This window comes from Melitaea cinxia, chromosome 9, assembly GCF_905220565.1.
Source record: "Melitaea cinxia chromosome 9, ilMelCinx1.1, whole genome shotgun sequence".
NCBI classification, from domain to species: Eukaryota; Metazoa; Arthropoda; class Insecta; order Lepidoptera; family Nymphalidae; genus Melitaea; species Melitaea cinxia.
Genome location: NC_059402.1, coordinates 4432543 through 4460162, shown reverse-complemented (window position 1 = coordinate 4460162; position 27620 = coordinate 4432543). Strand labels below are relative to the sequence as shown.

Genomic DNA, 27620 nt, shown 5'->3' with positions numbered 1-27620 from the left:
GAAATATAATTTTAATGCTGCAGAAAGAATTGAGATTATTTTTTGTAATTTTTGAAGTAAAAATTTTGCTTAATATAATAAATTAAATTCATTTAAGCAAACAAGCGATTCAGCTATAACGTATATAACTGGTTACATCAAATTTTTAAAATTTTATTTATTATAAATGTCTGCCCTTATATCAGTTCTGGCGAGTCTATATCTGTCGGAAGACACCTTGATGTTTTGGATATGGTTAATTTCTCTATGTCCTTGTGTCTTAGTGTCTAAGAGCTCGGAGGTCGATTAGAGTGTCCGAGGAACTTTTCGTTGTGGGTACAAATGATATTGCACGCCTGGCACGTTCGCCGTTACGTAGCACTGGGTTTAGATCCTGAAATAATATAGAAATTTCAAATTATACTAAGCTGGTGCTAGAGAGTTTAAATAATTGAAAAATAGAGAATGACAATTCTATTATCTAAAATTATGCAATTTATTTGAACGAACCCATTGATACTGTTGTTAAATAACTGAGTAATAGTTGCTACATTTTAATCAAATATTTAGAGTGAAGTATAATGGCAGATATTCAATATATATAAATAAGATTAGTAGTTTGTAAATAAAATCGAATACCAACAAAAAATCTGTTATCAACTTTGTAAGAACCTAGCAAAGAAAACTCATAACAGTGTGCGAATGGGTTCATCAGCTCAGCCTAATACAGTCCACAACTGGACATAGGCCTCCACAAGTTCGCACCGAAAATGGAGTGAACTCATGTGTTTTTGTTTTGTGTGTGTGCGAATGGGTTAAGCAGCTCTATTTCATTCTAAGTTGCAATTTTTATTTTTATTTACTCGTAACTGGACGTGGAGTGCGTGTGCGTTGTGTTCAGTTTGGGAGATCTTGTTCTGAGCTGCTTTTAATTCAGCGTCTAACTTCTGTTTCTCTTGCTCCAGCTCCTTGAGGCGACGTTCTGCTTCTGTAAGAGATGTATAAAGGTATTATTTGTGCCTAATTGTACTATGTTATATATTTGTTACTGATGCGGTAAGTTATAACGTCAAGACAGTTACAACTAGGTTACTTTCTAGCGGTAAAAGAATTTTTAAAATTCGTTTGGAATTTTAGCAAACAAACAAACTAATAAACAATATTTTTTTTATAACATTTATAGATATACTTGAACACATTTCATACAAACATTAACTTAAATTTTCTGTAACTGGACAAAAATTTCTCAATGATTTTATTAAGAAGTAGATAGATATATGATGTTCTTAAATTAAGTAAAAATATAATATGAATAGTTCCAAAAAGTAAACAGGTAAGATAAGGAAATTATAAACAAATATTGACTTATCTATACCCTCTAATATTATAAGTTGGTGAGTCCATTGGCTTGTTTGTTGGTTTGTTTAAACGTGCTTATCTCAGGAACTACTGGTTCAAATTGAAAAATTCTTTTTGTGTTGGATAGTTCATTTACCGAGGATGGCTATCATCACGCTACAACTAATAGGAGCTGAGCATTCATAAGAAATGCTACGAAAACGAAACAAAAAAAAATTATTTTTGAGAGATTCCGTTGCGTGCGCTACTCAAATTTAAAAGTACTCAAAAATTATGTATGACGAAATCGATCGCCATTAAAAGTTCTAACAAAGTCTGTGACTGCGTATGTTTACATTTTAAGGTTAACTCATTATCACCTTTTTATGGTAATCAAGTTTGTTCTACAATTATTCACTATTTGAGAAGGTAGTTTTACAGACACAAATTTATTTTATACAAATAAATACGTTATTCACATCATAAGTATTTCTTTTCGAGAAAAGTTGTTCTTTACATCATTTGTATTGAAAATCTTATAAGATAGTTAATAAGTTTTAAAATAACGCTCCGCAACGAATTAATCGATCACAAATAATAATTGTGTTTGCTGGAAAACGAAAAAAAAAACCGACTTTAATTATATCGACAAGTACAACGTAGGTAGACAAAAAATAGTCAAGTAAATACGCATTATCAAAGATTACTCCAAAAGTTGTAATCAGATCTCAATGAAAGTTAAATGTGACCAGATGATAAGCATCGCCTTTCGATTAAATTAAAAATCATCAAAATCGGTACACCCAGTAAAAAGTTATTAAGGATTTTCGAGGGTTTCCCTCGATTTTTCTGGGACCCCATCATCAGATCCTGGTTTCCTTATCATGATACCACACTTGGGATATCTCCTTTCCAACAAAAAAGAATTATCAAAATCGGTTTATAAACGACGAAGTTATCCCCGAACATACATAAAATAATAATAATAAATAAATATTTACACATTACACACACGGTCGTCTGTTCCTAAAGTAAGCAACTTAATGCTTGTGTTATAGGTAACAGCAGACTGGTATATAGCTACATATTTTTTTTTCGATAAACATACTTATAAATAATACATATATAAAAATACATAACTAAATATTTATATTACACCCAGACTCGGGGTGGGAATCGAACCCACAACCCTCGGAGCAGAAAGCAGGGCCACTACAAACTGCGCCAACGGGCTAGTCAAATCATAGTCATAAAAAATATATATACATATATACGGTCGAATTGAGTAACCTCCTCCTTTTTTGACGTCGGTTAAAATCGAACAGGTGAATTTATTGCATTATTATATTAGCCAGGCGTATAAATCCTTCTAAATGAAAAATACTTCATCACTAAGGCAATTTTATGAAGATAAACTGTCTTTTATAGCATTTAATTTGGACGCATAATGTAGGAGATAGTGCAAAACCAAATGAAACAACGAAGCGTCGTGCTGCGCGCCGGTGTGTCTCCCATCAGTTACGGTTTGAAAATACTTCAGTACGTTTTTTCCCTCAAATGATCGAGGGCGTAATATTCGGCACAGCTAGTTAGAAGATAAAGAATGAAAAGCATATATTACTGTCGACAGTAGTAAAAAATTAACCTCTATATTGCGCCTCTTTTTCTGCTTGAAGCATTTCGAATTGTTTTCGTTTCAGTCTTTCTTCTTCTAGCATTTTATTCTGTTCTTCCTGCAGTCTTTCTAATTCTTCTCGCCTTTCCCATTCTTCTGCTAATACTCTGAAAAAAAAAAATTTAGAGTTTAGAGAAAATAATGAACTTAGGAGAATTGTGTGCTTTAAAAATTTTCGGTTTATTTATTAATTAACCGTAGTACATTTAAAATTTTTCGCATTTACATAAGAAGACTATTAATAAAAAAATATTATATTACCTTGCTTGTAATGCTCTAACAATTTCTTCATCTCTTTTCGCTTGTGTTTCCTCCTGTAGAAGTCTTTCTAGTTCCGCTTGGGCATTCTTTAATTCTTCTAATTTTTTGTTATCTTGTTGTGCTAATTCTGCTAACTCCTGCACAATATAATACACGCAATGATTAATTGACCCTACTAGAATAGTTTAACTAGCAGACCTTAATAATGACATTTTTAAATATGTAGAGATTTAGCATTACAGCATTTGTTTGTTTCAATCGTTGCCACAATGGTGCAAATGCTATATGTCTCAGTGATATATCTCATTATTTTTCTAAATTACGATCTTTTTTTGTAAATGGTAGAATATATTTAATAATGGTAGTCCTAAAAGTCAATCTAAGCCTACTGAAAGGTTGCCTACAATATACAGATTGGGGCCAATTTGTTCACGGATGGTTTTATAGTTCAAAGTACATAAGCAAAAAGCGAAAATACCTACATTTGCCGGCGGAATACTAAAACATATACAAATCGAGCCATTATTTTACCAAACGATTCGATTCTCGCTCGGAGTGGATATTTGTGTATATACAAATTTTTATTGCCGGTCAGCACATTAGGCCGTCGGTTCCGATTGTTATGATGTTACACCTGTTAGCGATCGTTACTCATAGTACGAAATATATCCGCCAAACCCGCATTGGAGCAGCGTGCATTAAGCACCAAACCTTTTCCTACATAGGGAAGAGAGCCCAGCAGTGGGATGTTACAGTCTGAATCGTTCACCGAACATTTCGTGTGTGGCCATACCTGAGCCTGCGCCTCGGCCGCCAGTCTCGCCCGCACTTCCAGCTGCAGCCGCGCGCGCGCTTCCTTCACCTCCTGCTCACGCCTCGCGCCCGCCCCCCGCCTGCCCGCGCGTGCGCGGCGTTGGTAGCCGTCGGCACCACTAGAGACTGCTGCTGCTTGGCGTAATGCCGAGAGCCATTGTAGGCGACTCCTGACATTAAACGTCATGTACAGTATCAACCAATGTGCGGATCATTGCAGGAATTTTGAGTCAAAATGTTATTATAATTTGGTAAGTGATTTATGACGCCGCGTTGGCGCAATGGTCACAGCCATGGATTGTACCTGTTGCGCTGGCGGTTGCGGGTTCGATCCCCACACATGACAAACATTTGTATTGGTCATACAGGTGTTTGCCGTGGTCTGGGTGTTTGTGCAGTCCTTGTAGGTCTCCCCACCGTGCCTCGGAGAGCACGTTAAGCCGTCGGTCCCGGTTGTTATCATATACACCTGATAGCGATCGTTACTAATAGTAGGGAATATATCCGCCAACCCGCATTGGAGCAGCGTGGTGGATTAAGCTCTGATCCTTCTTCTACATGGGGAAAGAGGCCTATGCCCAGTAGTGGGATATTACAGGCTGAAGCGTAAGTGATTTATGAGCCATTATTAAGAGTAATATATTATAAAGAAATAATAAATAAATAAACACTTCACACTTAACGACCCCCAGTAGGGATTTCTCTTGTATCGGGGGTCTGGAAAAACACAATACACAAGCAAAAACGCCCAAACGACGTTAAACATCTGCATGACCGATGCAAATGTTTGCCGTGAGGGGGATCGAACCCACGACCGCCAGCGCAACAGCCAGAGCTACAACCGTCATAAAAATCAATTGGAGAAATAAGGAAGATGAAATTTAACACAGCACACGGCACCCCTGAATGGAACAAAAGTTACGCCCAACGACGTGGGCATGGGGCAACTATTAAAGTAATATTCAGTAGGAGTAACATTAAGTGAATTTTTTGAACTAGATATATTATAATAAAAATAATTAGCTTACTTGTGGTCCTGAGTCCCAAACTCGAAGGTTCTCTCGGGAGTGACGAGCTGAAACCGTTGTATTTTTCCATCCCCAACCGATGCCTCTACGGAACAATATTCGTCTATGGCGATCCTTCCACACTGTTCTTTTTGAGAGGAACTTTTGTAGTATGTGAGGGCGCAGGGCTGAAGGACGCACCAGTATTCTCGCATGGTAGGTAGGAGGTAGCCGCGTTTGAAAAGATAGCCCTAAAACAATTTACAAAGTGATTTCAACATATAATTCATATTTTATCAACTTATGGTTTTAGTTAGTATACCTCAGATGTTTAAATGAGTATAACTCAAACAAATCCTGACCAAAATATGTAGGTACTAAGAACCATAGTTTCAATACTTAAGCGGAAAAACTAATAACTACTACGCTCTACCCTTGAGATTGATTCCTTTTATTACTAAAAATGTTAATTAAATTTTCAAATATTACCTTTTTTATAATATCTTCAATGAATACATCATATATTTCAGCTACCGCTTCTAATAAGGCTTCTGAGTGTAGTTGCTGGTCACAGCAGTACTTCGCTTCTAGTACGGCTAAAAATGCAGCCCATTTAAAGTGCCCTATAGAAGATCCAAGGGCTTCCCAGTCGGCTGCGTCCCATCGTAGACCAAGGCAGTGGACAAGTTGCTCAGCGATTATACCTGCTTCTGAGGGTTGTAGTACGACCTGGAAACGCAACTAAGTCTATTTAAAGAGTAGGGAGAAACGGATTCTATATTTCAGTTTTTTTCTGAATAAAAACGATTTAATGTAAAAAAAAATAATAATGACAAAATAAAATGAAATCGCAATTAAAATAAAACAATTGTGTTTGCTTGCAAACGAAAAAAAAACCGACTCCAATTACATCGACAAGTAGTACAACGTAAGTAGACGAAAAAAATAATAGTTAAAAAACGCATCACTACGATTTACGAGGGTTTCCTTCGATTTTTCTGGGATTCCATCATCAGATGCTGGTTTCCTTATCATGGTATCACACTTGAGATATTCCTTTCCAACAAAAAAAAAAAGAGTTATCAAAATCGGTTCATAAACAACGAAGTTAGCCCCTAACATACATATATATACGACCGAATTGAGTAACCTTCTTCTTTTTCGAAGTCTGTTAAAAAAACAATCAAATTAAATAAAAAATAAAAAAATTAAAATCGGTAGGTATACCCACGAAAAATAATAGTAGCGATACAAAGTTTGACTGGCCAGCTGGTTTCATATGTACGTACATCTTTTTATTACCCGACTGCCAAGGAAGGGTTATGTTTTTCGCGCGTATCTTGTATGTATGTATGTTTGTATGTAATATTCTTTACTACCTCATATTTCCAGAACCACTGAGCGGATTTACATAATTGAGGTATCGTTAGGTTCGTCTTAGCTGCCTAAGTGTTCTTAGATAGGTGACATTAAAAAAAATCAAACATGGCGGTTGCGCGAAGCCATTGTAGTTAATGAAAAAAAAATATTTTTTCTCGAATACTACAATATGGGTATCAAATTGAAGGGCACAATACAAGGATTTTAAAAAGGTATATCATGATTTTTTTATAATTGTGTTTGCTCACAAACGAAAAAAAAACCGACTTCAATGACATCGACAAGTAATACAACGTAGATCGACGAAAAAATAGTCAAGAAACTACGCGTTATCAAGGATTACTCAAAAAGTAGTTATCAGATCTCGATAAAATTTATATGTGACCACATGATAAATATCAGCTTTCAATTAAATTAAAAATTATCAAAATCGGTACACCCAGTAAAAAGTTATTGCGGATTTACGAGAGTTTCCCTCGATTTCTCTGGGATCTTATCATCAGATCCTGATTTTCTTATCATGGTATCAAACTAGAAATATCCCCTTTCCAACAAAAAAAGAATTATCAAAATCGGTACATCCAGTAGAAAGTTATGCGGTATAATACAACGTAGTTCGATGAAAAAAGCGTCAAGTAAAAACGCATTATTAGATATAACTCGAAAAGTAGTTGTTAGATCTCAAATAAATTTAAATGGGACCACTTGGCACACACCACCTTTCGAATACAATAAAATTTGTCGAAATCGGTCTACCCGCTTAAAAGTTCTGATGTAACATACATAAAAAGAAAAAAAAAATATACAGTCGAATTGAGAACCTCCTCCGTTTTTGGAAGTCGGTTAAAAAGAAATTGTTAAAGTTCCTTATATGTGTTTAAAATTATGTGGTGTCATGGGACACCAGGTAGGAACGAAGTTCCTTCGGTTAGTATAGAAGCAACACAATTAAAAAGAAATGTTGAATTTTATATATATTTTCTAGTTCTTCTTTTTTTTTGTTGATTGGTTTTTAATTAAGTACATAAAAGTATTTAGGAAATTTAGTATTTTAGAAAGTAACAAATACCTTAAAATAAAATAAATCAAACAAAATAATAATAATAATAACAATTCAAACTATTAAGTGAAATAAAAAACGTGTCTATTTATTTTTGTCGACAGTATAAAATTACATAAATAATTAAAAAAAAAGTTTACTGTTATATATTTTTCTTACGGTTTTAGTCTCACTTTTTTTTAGTTCGGTCGCCCAGGCAAATGTTAAGCCTGCCATAAGGAACTTCGTTTCAATAAATAGTAATAAGTAAGTTGTTATTTAGCATATCAGCTTTACGCTTTTTACGAAAATTTTGCGAAAGCTATAATTATAAAAATAATCAAATTGATAGATTTTCCATTAACCATAACAATTATAAATAAAAATAGAAAATAAATTAGGTTATTGACTCGGTTGAAGATGTCTCATAACTTCTCATATGGCTCACACATGTAGGCCACTCGTGAATACAATAAGTTATTCAAATGAATAAAGAAACACGTCAAGCGTTTTTAAATTTAAATGTTTTAATATTAATTAAACATTACCTTTATCGTATATGAATGTATAAATTACAAAAAGCCTCATTGTCGCTGTTTTATGCCATTGAAAATAAATTCTATTGCAAATTTGACAAGCCATTAAGCATTAAGCGTTTAAGGTTATACAATTTTTAATTGGTTATCCATGGCCAACTGGTTTTCCTTCTCCTTCAAAGATAATAATATAAATTAAATAAGATTGTCGACAGCACAGGGGCATTTTACCGACCATACATTGGTACTATACATACTTGTTAATTATAATGGAGTTTTAATTCATTTATTATTAATTTTAATTTACATTTTAGAAACATGTAACGCAAGGTTTAAGGAGTTAGAAGGGTCTGAAGACAATAGGCTGAAACTTTTGTCAATAGCATTGCTCGCCGATAACGAAAGCTATGCAGTTTCAAGATATTACTTACGATATAATGACTGGAGTCGTCGGCATCCTGCACCAGATCAGCCAGCAGACAAAAAATCCTGAACAACTTGAATACAGAGTCATCGCTGAAGATTGGTTTGTCTCGCGTCAGCAAATTTTTCTTGCAAACAAACCAACATACCTAAAAATATGGAAGATAAATTATGTATCCGTCATACGTCTCCATACCTTTTAAATACACTTTCATCCTATAGACACATTTTCCAAGATGAAAAAATAATCTATTAAATATTTGATCCCTCAGTTGTAGAAATCATAAACCAAAACTTTAAAACTTGTATATGAACGCTCCTTTTTGTATTTCTGCTTCAGCCTGTAATATCCCACTGCTGGGCATATAGGCCTCTTTCCTCGTGTAGGAGAAGGATCAGAGCTTAATCAACAACGCTGTTCCAATGCGGGTTGGGGTTTTGTATTTATTTACACTATACGGCTACAGAACATTAGAACATTTATACATATTCATGAAGTCCAATCGTTGCAGCGTAATAGTAAGTGGCGGAGCAATTTAGCAAGACGCTTAGTAGACACGAAGGCCAAAGATGTTATTTTGTTCTAAATAAATATTGGAAACAGATTGGATCACCAACTACCGTAACTATCGATGAACCTACTTATTAATGCACAAAAAAAATGGAATGGCTTAGGAAATGTTTAATATTATTACAGAACGCACAGAAGAAGTATCTTCTGTGTGTTCTTTGTATTATTTTTTAAAGATCTAACGTACTTCACTAATCTTCTTTTCAAATTCTCTAGCGACAGGCAGGTTCAAGGTCTTAGGGAGGGAGCTAAACACTTCGTGCTGTAGGTAATAGCGGAACTCGTCGAAGGTCAACTCCTGGGACGACCGGTAGTGATCCAGGCCCTTTTCCACGCCGTACAGGTCTAGTAATGTGCCGATATTTGCTGTTAACACCTGTGAAAGAATATAGTTATTGTTAATACGAAATCAGCCAAGTTGTAGCAGATCACGATATCAAGGACCTCATAATACTGAATTATACCACACACTTTAGGTTTAAAAAGTGCCGACAATTGATTTTCTGTGTAGCGTAAAGAATTTTTTTTTTACCTTTTTAACCGAAATGTTCTGTATTTTTTTTATGTATTACCTCATAACTTATTAATGGGTGTACCGATTTTAATAATACTTTTTTTAATCAAAAGCTGATGTTTGTCATGTGCTTTCATTTGAATTTAATCGAGATCTGATTAGTACTCTTTAAGTAATCTTTATCACTACTCTTTGAGTATTTACTTGACTATTTTTTAGTCTACCTACAGTGTTATCATCAATGTAATTGAAGTCAGCTATTTTTTCGTTTGTAAGCAAACACTATTCATGTTGCTAAAATATGTCTACCTCTTAAATTTTAACTGACTATTGGACTTTTTTTACGTTTTTTTCACAACAATGACGGTTTTAAGATCCGAACTTTGATCCACGGAAGCTAAGTATAAAATTTCAATTTTGGAGCAAGTTTTTATGTATTAGCTATTCAATATAAAAAGAATAATCAGTATTAGATTACTCTGTAAAACGTTGTGTGCGGTCAAACGTAAAAAAAAAACGTACCGAATTTCAGACCTGCTTCTTGATTTTAGACGGTGAATAGCAAAAGTTTAAAACACACACGAAAAACTCATTTGTAAGTATGCATTACTTATATTCATTTTAGATTATTAAACTACACCTACATTTCGTAAAATAAATGTAGTCAAAATGCCAAACGTAGACAGAAAACTCATTAAAATTTTCGTCTCATTAGTCAATCACTCCTTGAACTAGATGTGAGTCAGTGAGCAGTTCACTGTTCATACGCGTGTACGGCTTTCAATGACAGCACAAACAAAAGGCAACAAGTCATTTAAGCTAATGAGTCGTAAGCCAGAAGCGTTTTCGACTAAGGTGGTACGCCACTATTGAAAGATATAATATGGGTCAACAAAAGATATGTTTTAAAATGAAATAACACGTAGTGGTTATTTTAAGCCAGCCCTGCGGTCACCAACCCGCCTGCCTAGCGCGGCGATTATGGGCAAAACACATCACGTCATTTTTGGTGCAAACTTGGGGAGGCATATTTCCAGTAGTGGACTGCGATAGGCTGAAGTGAGTGAGTGAGTTTTTTTAATTTATGTTGGGTGGTTATTTTTTATTTTTGGAATATAGTAGTGACATTGATCGTAAAACTTAAGAAAGAGAGCGAGTGAAATTTTACAGCACAAAATCTCTTGAAAAAAGAAATTTATATATTAACAATCACGGGAGTTAACTTCAGTCACGTTTCAGAGCTTACACACATACACACACACACACACACTTTTTTGGAAACAATCAGTACAGTACCTAATCTTTATAATATATAATAATTGTGTAAGCTGGCAAACGAAAAAAACCGGCTTCAATTACATCAACAAGTACCTAATACAACGTAGGGAGACAAAAAAATAAAAAATAAATAACAAACGCACTAGTTGTCACTACGATTTTTGAAGGTTCCCCTTGATCCCCTTTGGGATGCTATCATCAGATTCTGGTCTCCTTATCATGGTTACTACCCTAGTGGGATATCTCCTTTCCAACAGAAAATAAAATCATCAAAATCAGTTCATAAACGACAAAGTTATCCGCGAACATACATAAAAAAAATATATGTATGTACGGTCGAATTGAGTAACTTCCTTCTTTTTTTAAGTAGGTCAAAAAATAATGTTAACTTGTATAGAATCACTAGGCATTTGATCATGTCATGAAATGCATCTACAGCAACCAGTTGTGTATGAACCCACAAAGATTTCTGAGTTGGTACGACCAAAAAAAAACCTAGCAGGTTGTACAGCGAGAACATAATAAAAAATCAATTTGTAGTAAAATGAAAAAAGTATTCTACTTAATATATCGTTTTGATTGATTAATTGGTTTAATCAATCAATCAATCAAAAATATTGCTTTTTATTTATTTATTTTTAAACACTAACGAAAAGTACACTACACTTACATAATAATGAATATTAAAAAAACGTTAAAAGTGCCTTCCCACTAATAAACGAATACAACTGAGCTGTTATGCTAATGAACGAATTATTGATTACCGCTCCTTACAAATATTGACATAAACTTTTACATGACATACCAATGTTATTAATGGCTTTTATATGTTTACTAGCTGACCCGCAAACGTTGTTTTGCCATATATGTTATTAACCCCCCTAATCCCCCCCTTATAACTTAGGGATATAAAAAATAGACGTTGACCGATTCTCTGACCTACCCGATATGCACCCAAAATTTCATAAAAATCGGTCCAGCCGTTTCGGAAGAGTATGGTAATTAACATTGTGATACGAGAATTTTATATATGTATAAGAAAATCTATACAAATAAATATCATCATTACAGCCTATACAGTCCACTGCTGGACATAGGCCTCCATAAGTTTACGCCAAAAATAACGTGAACTCATGTGTTTTGCCCATAGTCACCACGCTGGGCAGGCGGGTTGGTGACCGCAGTACTGGCTTTGTCGCACCGAAGACGCTGCTGCCCCTCTTCGGCCTGTGTATTTCAAAGCCAGCAGTTGGATGGTTATCCCGCCATCGGTCGGCTTCTTAAGTTCCAAGGTGGTTGTGGAACCTTGTTATCCCTTAGTCGCCTCTTACGACACCCACGGGAAGAGAGGGAGTACAAAAGAATATAATAAAGAGGAAGTACAAATAAATATAATATTTCTGAATTAGTGGCGTGGGAGATACCGAGGGCCCAAAGCCCCGGGTGGCTCACGAAAGGGGACCGGCAAAATCACCATGATTTTTTCAATTGACAAAAAAATAATCCAAATTGCGTTTGCAATGTAACACACAAAAAAAAATACAATAGAATTGACAACAAATAATTTCTTATGTGTATTAATAATTTTTTACTGTATGTACTGAATTTGATGACTCTTTTTTTAATCGAAATCTGTTGCTTTTCATGTGGTTCCCGTTAATATTTGATCGTGATATCGTATCTTGACGAGTACTTTATGAGTTATTCTTAATAATGAGTTAGTTGTATTACTTGTTGATGTAAATTGAAATCGGTTTTATTTTTTGCGAACAACACACTATTATTTATATAATACTTTGTAGCAAACTTTAAAAAAGGCAAATACAGTGTACAAACTTAATAGAGTGCTATGTTGGTTTTATCTCACTTAATATTTTTCTTAAGCTACTTTATCGCTTGTGATGAAAGATGAAACACGTACTTAAATAATAATAAGGAGTAGGATGCACATCTTTCGCGTGTATCGTGTTACGACAACCAAGTTAGTTCTTGTTATTTATTGACACGAAACTGCTATAAATAAGGACAAGTTATATTTAATAACTGTATTTTATTTAAAAATAATATCTATAATATAAAAATGAGTCGCTGAATGTGTTGCTAAGCGCAAAACTCGAGAACGGTTGGACCGATTTCGCTAATTCTTTTTTTAAAATATTCCTTGAAGTACGAAGATGGTTCTTACGGAGAGAAAAATTCTAAAAAAAAAAATTTAAATTTCCTGAAAAAGTCTAAAAACAACACTTTTCTATACTCCCATACAAAAGATTTGTGATAATACTTAAAAGTCAATTTGAACTTTAATACCATACGATAAAGTTTGTGTTAGGCGATACGAAGTTCGCCGGGTCAGCTAGTAGCAAATAATGTGGAAAGTTTTTACAAAAATACGTAACTTGTGACTGACAGATGGCCATTGAACTCTTTTGAGTAATATATAAATTGTAGTATACTAAAAAATATTTGTACAAATTTATATTTTAAAGTTATTTGTTTATCGACAGTTGTTTGTTGGTTTTTTTTTCCTAATAGCAATAAATTCTGAATGTCTTTTTTAAGTTGTTTTATTGTTCAATTATATATACGCTGTTAAATCAAACTGCAGCATGACTCCATCGTACTTGTGATTCATACGATAATGATGCTGTGTTTACACTGGCTATCTAGACACAGTTCACTTTAAAATGAATTATGATATTCACTTTTAAAATTTATGTGTCTACTAGCTGTGCCCGCGACTTCGTTCGCGTGGAATTTCGTGGAAGTTCAGTTCGCAGGGTTATAAAATAAATAAATTTATACAGTAAAAGTAGCCTAAGTTACTCCTTATTACATCAACTGTCTGCCAGTGGAAGTCCCATTAAAATCGGTCCAGCCGTTTCAGAGATTAGTCGGAACAAACAGAGAGACAGACAGACAAAAATTATAAAAAATGCTATTTTATTAATTACATATGAATTTAGTTAAAAGTGGTTATTTTAATATTACAAACAGACACTGCAATTTTATTTATTTTTATATAGTAATAATAACTAATTCTTGTAAATGTTCGAATACTTTGAGTATAACCGGTCTCGGTACTGTTTGGTTTGATGAGTTTGTGTTCCAGAGTTTTGTATATCTGTAGATGAAGAAAAGTAATAAATTTACCTCAAGTACAATTACCTCAAGTTGCAAGCTTTCATAGGCTATGATAACCACTTATCATCAGGACCATTAACTTATGTAGTATTTAAAAAATTAGTAATACTAAACTATACTAAATAGTATAAATAGAAAAAGATTTGTATATAGTATATCGGCACCTGTGCTATCGTAGGTAATTACAAAAAGATTTATAAACAACAGATGCACCGATTACACCACTTAGCACATCGTTCGATACTCACCTACCCTCACTCATTCTATTACTCGAGTAATTCTGAGGTGTATAAAACGTCCAGAGCCACCGGCCACCGCGCCTAAGGCAGTCTTGGCTCTGGCTTGGCACGGTGCACTTGTTGTCCCTCCCCGTGGTGCGCGGATCGTCGATCAGGGCATGGAGGTGCCGGTTCAGACCCAGATGAAATATCTGGGCCTACTAACCCTACACGGACCATGGAACTTGGGTCCGCATTTGAGGAAGCTCAGTCCGAGGTTGCTGCGTCAGCCAGATATAGAGCACACACAGTGCACGTGGGCACTCTATGGACGAAGGTGGCTACTCTTGAGTAGATAACAATTGGACAGATATTCAAGGAAGAAAAAGAAGAAGAAGAAGAAGTAGAAGAAGAAGAAGAAGTAGTAATAGAAGAAGTAGTAGAAAAAGTAGTAGAAGAAGTAGTAGTAGAAGAAGTAGTAGTAGAAGAAGAAGAAGTAGTAGAAGAAGTAGTATTAGAAGAAGTAGTAGTAGTAGAAGAAGTAGTAGTAGTAGAAGAAGTAGTAGTATTAGAAGAAGTAGTAGTAGAAAAAGTAGTAGTAGGAGAAGAAGGAGAAGAAGAAGAAGAAGTAGGAGTAGTAGTAGTAGTAGAAGAAGTAGTAGTAGTAGTAGAAGAAGAAGAAGAAGAAGAAGAAGTAGGAGTAGTAGTAGTAGTAGTAGTAGTAGAAGAAGAAGAAGAAGAAGAAGAAGAAGTAGTAGTAGAAGTAGTAGTAGAAGAAGTAGTAGTAGAAGAAGAAGAAGAAGAAGTAGTAGCTTGCCTCTTTCCTTATGTAGGGAGAAAGATCAGAGCTTAATCGACCACGACCTGCTCCAATACGGGTTGGCGGATTATATTCCTTACTATGAGTAACAATCGCTATCAGGTGTACACGATGACAACTGGGACCGACGGCTTAACGTGCTCTTCGAGGCACGGTGGGGAGACCCACAAGGACTGCACAAACACTCAGTCTACGGCAAACACCTGTATGGCCAATACAAATGTTTGTCATATGCAGGGATCGAACCTGCAACAGCCACAAACCAGTACTGTGACGGTTGCACCAACGCGTCGTCAAAAAAAAAAAAAACATGGAGTCAGCTAACTTGTGCGAATGCATGTTAACGTTTATGTGTAATGTTTTTGTTTATTTTATAAAACGTATTATTACTCGTACTAGCACGAAAAATAAATTAAATATTAAAAACACCGCGAGTATTCATAGATTCAAATATGTTAACCTTACCTTATTAGGTTAAATGGTTACTCTGCAATTATATCTATTATGATCAACTTGTATGGAGTTATTATTGTTACTTTATAAAGTTAAATTATACTAGTTTATAATATTTTTTCTGATCTAAGTAGGCTAGTGTCTTGTTGTATGTTATAGAAAAAAAAAAAATTCTTTTGGTCACCGTGTGAATATGTACGTAACTACGTAGTTACATATCTATGTATGTATTTATCCACGTATTATCTTATTTCTTGCACTGTTTCCCCTGATATTCTCTTTCATGACCATTAGTTGACTGGAAGAGATCTCTCCTAGGGATAAGTCAACCTTTGCCATTAACCCTACAATTCATTTTCTGAAATTTTTTTCAGTGCAAAAAAAGTATATATCAATATATATGTATTAATTAAGTGTAATTATTTAAAAAAAAATGTAGCTTTTTCGATCGGCTGTTGCATATAAATAACATAGGGATTAAGTTTTTTTTTTCATATAAATTCCTGAGTTCTTAGAAAGACTGGATACTCGTAGGTATAAAACTGTCAGTCACATTTTTCATTGAACTGAGTAACGTGAAACTCACATTGGCTTTTGATAGTTACAAACGTAGAGAACATTCCAAAGTAGACCTCATTATGATCAGCGTACTGGTTCTGTAATCTATTCGCGTTAAGAAATTAGTGACTCATCGCTGTTACTTCAAATTTGAACAGTGCGTATATTAACAAATCGACGAGTTGAAGTAAGCTTTTCAGAGAAGCGTACGGTCAAAGGCCTTGACTGACAATGACAGTGTAACTATTTCCTTAACGCAAATATACTATATTCAGTAAAAAGTTTTTGCAAATTGGTCACAAAAATGGAAATTAACAACGAGCCTTTCGTGAAGCGATTATTACAATAAAAAGTTTGAATTGTGTAAGCAAAAATACTAGTGAAATAATAATTGTAGAAAAACGAAGTGTAAATAAATCGAAATCAGGAAAAAACAAAAAAAGCTCTTTTTTCTGAAGTTGTTAACCACAACAAATGCAAGCGAAAAACAAAAGTTTCATAATGCGATAGTTAAATGTCAAATTTTTGATATCAAAAAGTTATTTTGATATTTTTCAGGACTCTTTCGATAAAAAAAAAATATATGTACCTATTTTATTTTAATTTAATGCATTACTAGAATTAATACAAATGACAAAAAATAAAATGATTCTTGATCGATGATTCACATAAAAGCAATTTACTTTAAATAAAAAAAAAAAAAAATGTACCTAATTTGTTTTACAAGCTTAAAACGCCTTTTAAAATAATTATACCGGATGCTAACATACTCAACTACTTTGGAATGTAAATATCTAATGGAGGAAAACAGTTGACTTGTAAAGGCTCAACGTATAATGTTTACATAAATAATGCAAGTAGTTCCAGACGTGTTCGCCGGGTACTATTGAATAAATTTTATTTGAAACATGGCTTCAATTTGTCTTTATCTGTATTCATGATATCAAGTTCTTAATGCAGAATTCTAAATATATATATACACGAATACGGTTCTAATTAAACTGAAGATAGATCATTTAAATCTCGAATGAATAAGTAAATACAGTGTTAACACTTTGAGTACACTCTCTCAGTCTAAAAGTTCTGATTTTTAAAGCAACATTTATAATGAATACAATTGGGTCAATTAGCGAGAATTACGGTCTGTGTGCAACCGGAAGCGGAGAAAATTTAATTTGAGGATGCATTCAGAAGTATGAACTCATTTTTGATTTGTTAATCAGCCCCGGATCTAAGGTGGGTAAAACCGGGGCACTTGCCTCGGGCGGCAGTTTCATGGGGGTACCGATTCCTTCTTGTCTCAAAACAAGCTTTTAAAATATCGAATAAGTAAAAAGTAACCGAATCTTAATATAATATGTTTGAAAAACAAACTTTTGTATTTCCATACCAGCAGCCCGCCCAGTTAGTTTTTGAACACATACTAAATAAGTAATTTATGAACGCAACTTATGAGATCTAGAAAATCTTGTCGTAAAAATTCATCTCACAAAACTTCCTTCTATTCTAAGTCCTTCTCCGTAGAAATTGTTCGGCCTCGGGACTCCTTTGGCGCTTCATATCAAACGCACTCAGTCAATACAAATATTTAAGAGGCTAGTAAAAGCACACTTCTTTCCTCCTTAAACTATCCTTGATCAACTTAATCGTAGTTAATTTCATCATAAATTTAACAATCCATCCATTTGTCTCACTTATTAAGTTGGATAGAAAATCAATTTTTAATCGAGTAGAAATTGATTTTTAATCGAGTGCGAAATCGAATATAAAATCGATTTGAATAGAAAATCGAAAATATAGCCGATTTTCAATAGAATAGAAAATTGAAAAGAAAATCGACTTTCGAATAGAGAATCTATAGGCGTCCATATGTTCGGCCAAAAATGGCGTAAAAATGTAGAGAAATTATTTATGAGTAGAGTCGAGTAGAGTAGAGTCGAGTATACAATCGGTTGGTGACCGATTATTAGATTAGATAATCGAATATAATTAAATAGAGAATCGAATACAAAATTGAATACAGAATCGAATAGAGAATTGAATAGAACCGAGTCGAGTATGTTCGAGTAGGGTCGAATCGAGTAGAGTCGAGTAGAATCGAATAGAGAATAGAATAGAACAGAATGGAATAGCACAGTTAAAAAATAAATAAATTTCTAATATAAAAGTAACTTAAGTTACTCCTCATTACATCAGCTATCTAATAGTGAAAATCTTATAAAAATCGGTCCAGTCGTTTCAGAGATTAGCCAGAACAAGCAGACAGACAGACAGAAAGACACCGTGTGCCGTGTATACATTCATAAGCATTTAGCAAATTGCGGGTATTTTAATATTACAAACAGACACTCCATTTTTATTTTTTTTATAGATTAATTTTTTCACAAATGGTCACAAAAAATGTTAGGTAAGGTTAGGTTAGTCATTTGTTAGTTTTGAAAGTTTTTCTCCATCGCTGAAGAAAAGGGGCGCAACCAGCAAACTATCAAGTTTTTGCTCCGGTTCGAAAAAATTGTAGCTCCGACTGATTGATTAATGATTGAATAACTCCGGTTGATTTGTTTTTTACCGATATCAAAATTCAACTGGACTTTATTTTTCGTTGTAACTTCAAAATGTTTTACTATGTGTGCCAATTGATACTTTTATTATATTATTACTATCTGACCCCGCAAACGTTGTTTTGCCACATATGTCACTAACCCCCTTAATCTCCCCTCTCTTCCTTATAATTTAGGGGTATGAAAAATAGATGTTGGCCGATTCTCAGACCTACCCGATATTCACACAAAATTTCCTAAAAATCGGTCCAGCCATTTCGGAGGAGATTTTAACTAACATTGTGACACGAGAATTTTATATATTAGATAGATGTGAAAGCTAATGCTTGTCACATGGTCCTTTTTAAACTTGAGCGAGATCTGAAAGGCAGTTTAAGATTCTGCTTTGATGATGTTCTCACACATGTAACCTTAAGTCGCCTTCTTTCCTTGAGAACAAACGCAATATTAAAGTAACGAAGTAAAAACGTTTGCGCAAACGTCTTTTAATAGCTTTATTTGTAAATACCAAAATGTGTTTTATTGTAAATTATTGTAAACATTTTGCGTTATTAAAAATATTTTGTTTCGGTAAAATTTACGTGCAATGCGCAGGAACATTTTGTAAATGCTAAATTTAAAGTCGATGATATTGAAAACCTATACAATATATGAAGAATACGAATGTCTTTATGGTTTTGCGAATTAAAGAGCTGCAACAGCCTAAATGTAGGATAATGATTAAAATTTCCTTCGTCATGCCGATGCCCTGCTTGGTTGATTGTCTTAGATATTTTTTTTTTAACTTTTTTTTAATCAAACAACTTTTATGATATTTATACAATTATTTTATCACACCACTTTTTATTCCCATTCTTTCAAATCTCGTGAACTTTAAAAACAATGGCAATTGTATCGAGAAAAAAAATGAGGTTCGGAAAAAAGTGTGTGTGTGTAAGTGGTCAAATATTATTCATGTAATTTTAATTTTTCTATTTAAAAACACAGACTAATACAAAATTTATCATATCTTTCAAATCATGAGATATCACCTACTACGGGTCTATTCATGTCTTATCTTCGACACACTTATGTAAAAAATAAAATGTATACATTCTATATTATTTTTTAATAGATAGCTTTATAGCTTAGTTGTTACTGTAAAACGACAACTAATAAACAAATTTTAAGCATTATATAACATGACGATATATCTTCCGGACGTCCAAGATAGCGATGTCCTGCAGCAATATATGACGGTCAATAGTCTAACCACATGATATCTAATGCAAACATCAATCAAAAAAGTGGAAACAGTTAATTGATAAGACATACAATAAAAGACAAAAATACCAAAATTCTGTCAAACCGACAATTATCCTAAAGGTCACTAGGCCAGGGCGAGTGACGTCACCAAGCTCACCTGCGTGTAACCTCCAATAGGGACGAGGTAAAATTACATTAACCGCACATTCATCAGATATATTGCTAAGTATTTAATTATGGTGGGTTTGTTGGCAATGGATTAAAATTACATAAGTGTGTATTACAGGCTTATTGACGAATTCAATGTTAAAATGTGTAATGGTTGTTAAAGTAACTTTATTGGAAGTGACTTAAAAATACCTAATTATTTTTGCTCGTTAAGAAAAAAAACCGACTTCAATTTATATCGACGTATTAGGTATGACTTAAAAAGTAGTGGTAAATTTTGATAAAATTTGAATGGGAACACAACAAGACAACGAAATAATCATCACAATCTGTACACAGCGATGTAAACAGCGATGAGGTAGGTTTATACAATAATAATACTAAAAAAATAAATAAAGAAACGAGAGTAAAAAAAAAAAAAACAATAGGTCAAGAAATTAAAAAAAAATGGTTGTCTGTAAAGTTGGTTTACGGACGATAGTTTAACGTGACTACGTTATAAACTTATAACTAAACATCTCTTCGGACGCATATGTCAATCGAGTGGAAGAGAGACAGATGCAGCGCAAGCGTACAATGAGCGTAACGGGACAATGAGTCATCCTTTTTCGTGCATGCAGCCGGCGTTCATCGATTTATTAGGCGTTGTCACGTCAAAAAGTAAACAAATCTGTTTGAAATATAGAATGCGTTTACTTACACCCACAAATATTCACACAAATGTACATATACACATAAATTTAAACCTACATATATACATATGCTGTGTGGTTACGGTATTAAAGAATATAGCCACCCCCTCTCTTCCCGTGGGTGTCGTAAGAGGCGACTAAGGGATAACACAGTTCCACTACCACCTTGGAACTTAAAAAGCCGATCGATGGCGAGATAACCATCCAACTACTGGCTTTGAAATATACAGGGCGATAAAGCCAGCCCTGCGGTCACCAACCCGCCTGCCCAGCATAGTGACTATGGGCAAAACACATGAGATCACGCCATTTTTGGCTTAAACTTGTGGAGGCCCATGTCCAGTAGATAGGCTGATGTGATGATATACATATATACAGCCATACATACATACATAAGTACATCAAACAAAATAAAATAAAATACACCCGTACAAGAATGAACGAAATAAAGTGTGGAATGTGTTATATGTAAACCGGTATAATAATAATGACATACATACAAATTACTTCTCTTTATTGATTATACATAAGTAAAGTGTTTTAAGGTAATTGACATATTAATTAATCAACGAGATCTGTGTTAGTACTTTCTCGTTTTGATTTCAAATTAATTATTATTATTATTCTTGTTTCGTAGTGAAATTTTCTTATTTTGTAATTTTTCGCAATTTTATTTGTATTATTACTGTTGATCGTGGGAATTTAACATTTTTAACCTGGAATAGTTAGTGAGCTATAATTGTGTTTGCTCGCAAACGAAAAAAAAACCGACTTCAATTACATCGACAAGTAATACAACGTAGATCGACGAAAAAATAGTTAAGCAACTAAGCGTTATCAAAGATTACTCAAAAAGTAGTTATCAGATCTCGATAAAATTTATATGTGACCATATAATAAACATCAGCTTTCGATTAAACTAAAAATTATCAAAATCGGTACACCCAGTAAAAAGTTATTACGGATTTTCGAGAGTTTCCCTCGATTTCTCTAGGATCCCATCATCAGATCCTGGTTTCCTTATCACGGTACCAAACTAGGGATATCTCTTTTCCAACAAAAAAAGAATTATCAAAATCGGTACATCCAGTAGAAAGTTATGCGGTATAATACAACGTAGGTCGACGAAAAAAGCGTCAAGTAAAAACGCATTATTAGATATAACTCGAAAAGTAGTTGTTAGATCTAAAATAAATTTAAATGGGACCAATTGGCACACACCACCTTTCGATTAAAACAAAATTTGTCGAAATCGGTCCACACGGTCAAAAGTTCTGATGTAACATACATAAAAAAAAAAATACAGTCGAATTGAGAATCTCCTCCTTTTTTGGAAGTCGGTAAAAAAATCCTACCTACTAGTTGTACCGTTTCATGCCTTATATCATATAATTATATTAAATTATTTTAAAAACCTGTACAGTTTCTATGTATGTATATTGCGAGGTCACATAGTAATTTAAACATATTTTTAAGTTAATATATTATAATAAAACTGAAGAAAGCGTTTACATTTATTCTCCAGTCAATAAATGAGGAATACCTATCTGTGCATGTTTTAATCATTAATCTAATCACAAGTATACTTACATCTGTAAATATTAACCTTTTTAAAAAATAATATAGTTTATATTTGTTTCATTATTTATGCTTATCTCTGAAACGGTTGAATCGATTTTGATAAGATTCTGACAAATAAAAAAACTTCATAAAAAATAACTTAAGCTATAAAAATTAGTGTTTCAATGAAAGAATAAAGTCTCTGCGAAATAAATTATTCTTTGTTAAAGATGATATTGAGAAAAATGTGCAAAAATACGCAAATTCATTACCTCCTTTTACAAATAGTCAGTTCATAAATAGAGTTAAGTTATCATTAAAGGCGTAAACGGTATTGTATCTTCCGGTCGCGACGTCCGTCAGTCTGGCGCCAGAGAGAAGGTTACAGTAAGGCGGAAACTCCCTATACTTGCAGAAATCAATGATTTTAGAGGAAATAATTGTGTTTGCTCACAAACGAAAAAAAAACCGACTTCAATTACATCGACAAGTAATACAACGTAGATCGACGATAAAATAGTCAAGCAACTACGCGTTATCAAAGATTACTCAAAAAGTACTAATTAGGTCTCGATAAAATTTATATGTGACCACATGATAAACATCAGCTTTCGATTAAATTAAAAATTATCAAAATCGGTACACCCAGTAAAAAGTTATTACGGATTTTCGAGAGTTTCCCTCGATTTCTCTAGGATCCCATCATCAGATCCTGGTTTCCTTATCACGGTACCAAACTAGGAATATCCCCTTTCCAACAAAAAAAGAATTATCAAAATCGGTACATCCAGTAGAAAGTTATGCGGTATAATACAACGTAGGTCGACGAAAAAAGCGTCAAGTAAAAACGCATTATTAGATATAACTCGAAAAGTAGTTGTTAGATCTCAAATAAATTTAAATGGGACCAATTGGCACACACCACCTTTCGATTAAAACAAAATTTGTCGAAATCGGTCCACACGATCAAAAGTTCTGATGTAACATACATAAAAAAAAAAAAAAAAAAAATAAAAAAAAAAAAAAAAAAAAAATACAGTCGAATTGAGAACCTCCTCCTTTTTTGGAAGTCGGTTAAAAAGTGCACTTAAATTTAATCTGTATGAAAAATTGCATAAGTTTTTGGTTTTCGCAAATCTTAAGAAGGTGGAAGGAGCAGAAATACAAACAAGATTATGTACATTTGTTATAAAATAAAAAATAAAATGAAACTAACAAAATGAAATTATTTCAGTTTCGCAAATTCACTGATATTTTAGTAGTTAGTTTTTAGAGGCTAATTGTAATGTTGTGAAACACTTCAGCCTGTAATATCCCACTGCTGGGCATTGGCCTCTTTCCGAATGTCGGAAAAGGATCAGAGCTTAATCCACCACGCTGCTCCGATGCGAGTTGGCAGATATATTTCTTACTATGAGTAACGATCGCTATCAGGTGTACACGATGACAACTGGGACCGACGGCTTAACGTTCTCCCCGAGACACGGTGGGCGACCCACAAGGACCATACAAACACCCAGATCATGGTAAACATCTGTATGGCCAAAACAAATGTTTGTCATGTGCGGGGATAGAACCCGCAACGCCAGCCACAAACCAGGACTGTGACCGTTGCGCCAACGCGTCATGTAATAATGCTTAAAACTTGTTTATTAGCTGTTACAAACCGCTCTGGTAGTCCCAGAAACAATTGAAATTAACTCTACATGTTTTCAAAATTACCAACGTTCTATACCTGAACGTGATTAAATGATCAATTGATGAATTTTTATAAGAAAAAAAAAAAATACTTCAGAAGAATATTATTCAAATAAAAAGCTAGTATAGAAAGTATTTTGAAGAAAAAAAGAAATATCAATTTCGTGTATGATACGTGTATCGTTGCGGACAAATAAGTCTATTTGACGCTATATTGTTTCAGTAAATTGGAGCACGTATTAACCTGGACAATCCCTTCTTTGGTATGAAAGCTACCTGTCACGCGACCACGTTTATGGTCTTTATAGAAAATATCCGTGATCCGTTAACGGGGTTTGTTTATCAGTAAAATTTTTATAATGTTTTTTTTTTTGTATTTTTATCTAAGAGATTTGTTTTCGAAAATCCATGAAATGCGAATTAATTACCTTAATTATATGTATCGTAATTTAATAGGAAAAGTTCATAGTAATAGAATAGAACACATAAGTTAAGCTTGCTATGCTATCCTATTATAAAAATGGAATGGTAATCCTATGTTGTGTGTTGGGCGTATTAAGCTTGTAAGTGTTTGATTAGGCGAGGTAATAGTCCTGCAGTCATAGCAATATTTTCTCTAGCGATCTCTGATTATGCCTCAGCAGATGACAAATATTTGTATAGAGATAGATCTTTGTTTATAATCTAGGCGTTTATGCTTTTGTGTTAGGTGTTTTTAGATCGCTGGTATGGGATTAAAATCCTAGTGAGGACAGTTGAATGCGAGGCGTTTATTAGTTATTTTTTATATTTTAGCACTTAATTATAAAAATAAATTAAATTTTTAAGGAAGAATATCGTAACATACGTTATAGCGTATAATTTAGATTCTTGCCAGTACATAATGGATCTACATGAAGACAATCAAAGACTACATTTATATAGAGTGTATGTGTAATAGTTACATTTTACACAATGTAATAACAGTTAAATTATGTATAACCATACAATAAAAAACAGGACAAGTGACTAACTACTATAATATAGATAGTTCCTTCATAGTTCCTTCAACAACGGTATGTCAAGTGCTTTTATATATATTTTGGCAAGCGTTGTCGAATTCTATCATAAAATCTATTTGAATTTATATTTTGATAATGATCACTGTGTTAGCGGTTTAAGTTTGTCTGCAAAAAGTGTCTGTCTATCATAAGTTAAGGAAATTAAGTTATGGGTATAAATTTGATACTAAAAATGTTTTATTTTAATTGTAAAACAGAGTTCCACATGGGACTATTAATACAATATCCTTATTGCGTTTTTTAGTAAAACCGACTGAATCAACCGGACCGAATTAATTTTGTGATTTTTCTACACTTATTAAATTTTTATACACTTATTAAATGCTTCAGTTTTATACATCGTATATAATTGTGTCGAAGTGTGACTTTGGGCAAACGGTATTGACTACGTCACGTCTGTAGAGCCTGCCGAATAAACGTAAAATATTTTTATTCACTAAAGTTTCACTTGCAGAAGAAAAAAAAAAGCAATGGCGTGGTATCATAAAACCACACAATTCTTTTACTATTATTATCTCGCTTCTAGCTTTTCGTTCGGTCTTCAGGACCTAGATACAGCGCTGGCTACCTTACAATGGCAAGGTCGGACGAACCACAATCTATAATCAGTCTAAGATCTAGTTATCGTCTGCTTCCACGTCTCGGTTTTATGGTAGGATTCATTTACATAGATATAGCGAATTATTATTAATATTGGGTATTTTAAAAATATGCCATTTATATTTTAAATATTTTTTGTAATAACTTAACTTTCAACCAAGTAAAAATTTTAATTAATTTCCTCGTCAAACTATTTACTACGAACTAAGTGTTACATAAATATTAGGTCAGTACATGTCAAATATAATAGCATAACGTAACACGTCTAGTTAGCAAGAATCGTGAATCACTCCTAAAACAATTGAATCAAACGTAAACAATGCTGTTTTGAACTATCTGACGTGGTTGATTACTTTGACGACCAAATAAATAGTTTCCTGGGCAAGTTTAATTTGTTTAACAGCTGCGTAGCCTTTTATTAATCGAACCTTTGATTAAATTACTTTTAATTAAATGCTTTTTAAGGGCTAAATATATGCATTGTTTATTTTTATATTCAAGTTATAATTTGTGATTCTTTCAAATCAAAATCAAAAATCACTTTATTCAAATAGGCTTTATAGGCACTTTTAAATAGTCATTTTACAATTTAACATTATGTTTGTTTTAGTTAATTATACTTAAATTAGAACAATATAATGTTTTCAGCTTGCATGTGTGACATGTCAAAAATTAACTGTAGCTGGCAATCAAATGCTAACTTTTGAACTGTAATATGAGTAGGTAGATACTAGATACTTACCTAAACTCTTTTTGTACTGTAAATTTGGATCAATGTATGAGGATTGGATTCCTATTTATTTAGGCAAAAAAATTGCACAGAAAATAACGAAATATGACGAATCGAATGGATGTTAATATTGTATGTGCGAAATGAAAAAAAAAAAAAAAAATTTCGAAGTTAAGTAACAGAATAATATCCTTCTAAAAGCCTTAAAGATTTAGCAAAGGTTTTTTTGCGGTGTAGTTTTGACGATGTTGCGATCCTAACTATTCCTATAGTATGTTATTGGTATAGGAACGAAAGAGGTCGTGTCAAATGAGGTCGTATGGTCGGTCGTACTTATATTGTGATTACCTGACGATGCTATTTTACTTATTACCTATATAGTACTAATCATAATAATGCTATTTATTGCTTGTAACTGATATCGAGTGAATTGGAGTGATGTTTAGTACTGGTATAAGGAACTCTATTTAAACAATCTGCTTATAGTATGTGATTTTAAGTTATGGCGTAAAAAAAAATTCATACACTTTTGTAATCCCGTTTAGTTTTAAAAAATGAAGAATACATTATAAATATGGGTGATTAACAAAATACTCAAAAAGTAAAAATATAATAAAGTTTGAATGATTAGGTAAAAACAAATAAGTTTTTATTAAACTGTGGATTATTGTGACTTTTCAGACGAATATAAAAAAAGTATGACATCATGTAATTGCTTTTAAGGCCATCAGAATGTCCTTAAAAGATTTCTTATGTCTGTTATAAAGATTTGTATTATTATTTCCTACTTACTACATTTTTTCCTAAATAAACAAAAAAATCGCAATAAATTATGTAATAAAATATTTTGTGTGTAGCATGACATTAATTTTTTTTTATAATTATTAGTTGAAGTTGTATTGTATAAGGTCATGATATAAAAAAACCCCTTGAAAAAAAGAAAGTAAAAAACTTGTTAAAAACAAACCTTTAATTTCGATTTATGGACCGCTTGGTTAACTTGCAATGAGTCGAACGCATGCCATATGCAATTGGTAACATTTTTTAACAATGCTGACATTTTATTTACATTTGACACTTCACTAACTATTAAAAAAAAAACGATTTTTTTAATAACACATTACACGTCTGTCACTCGCGTGTTTGATTTTCAAACTGACGGACGGTCTGGCTGATATCAAGGGAAGTGAATGAGGTGGAACGCAGCGATAAAGACATAATTTACTTGTATCTAAAGTCGGGTCACTTATCGAGTAAATTCATTTTTTAGAACAAAACGTGTATAGCATGACTATTTATAT

General features: G+C 33.3%; 1 protein-coding gene across 1 annotated transcript; it reads right to left on the bottom strand.

Moving 5' to 3' along the window:
* Positions 1 to 108: 108 nt before the first annotated feature.
* LOC123656289 (switch-associated protein 70-like) lies at positions 109 to 27515 on the bottom strand. The gene is made up of 10 exons (XM_045591996.1): positions 27287 to 27515; positions 9210 to 9398; positions 8460 to 8600; positions 5563 to 5802; positions 5095 to 5324; positions 4047 to 4236; positions 3254 to 3390; positions 2963 to 3099; positions 843 to 967; positions 109 to 373 (listed from the first exon to the last, which is right to left on the bottom strand). Exons 1-10 carry the CDS (start codon positions 27377 to 27379, stop codon positions 260 to 262), a joined length of 1596 nt encoding a protein of 531 aa, XP_045447952.1. The 5' UTR covers positions 27380 to 27515; the 3' UTR covers positions 109 to 259.
* Positions 27516 to 27620: the final 105 nt, after the last annotated feature.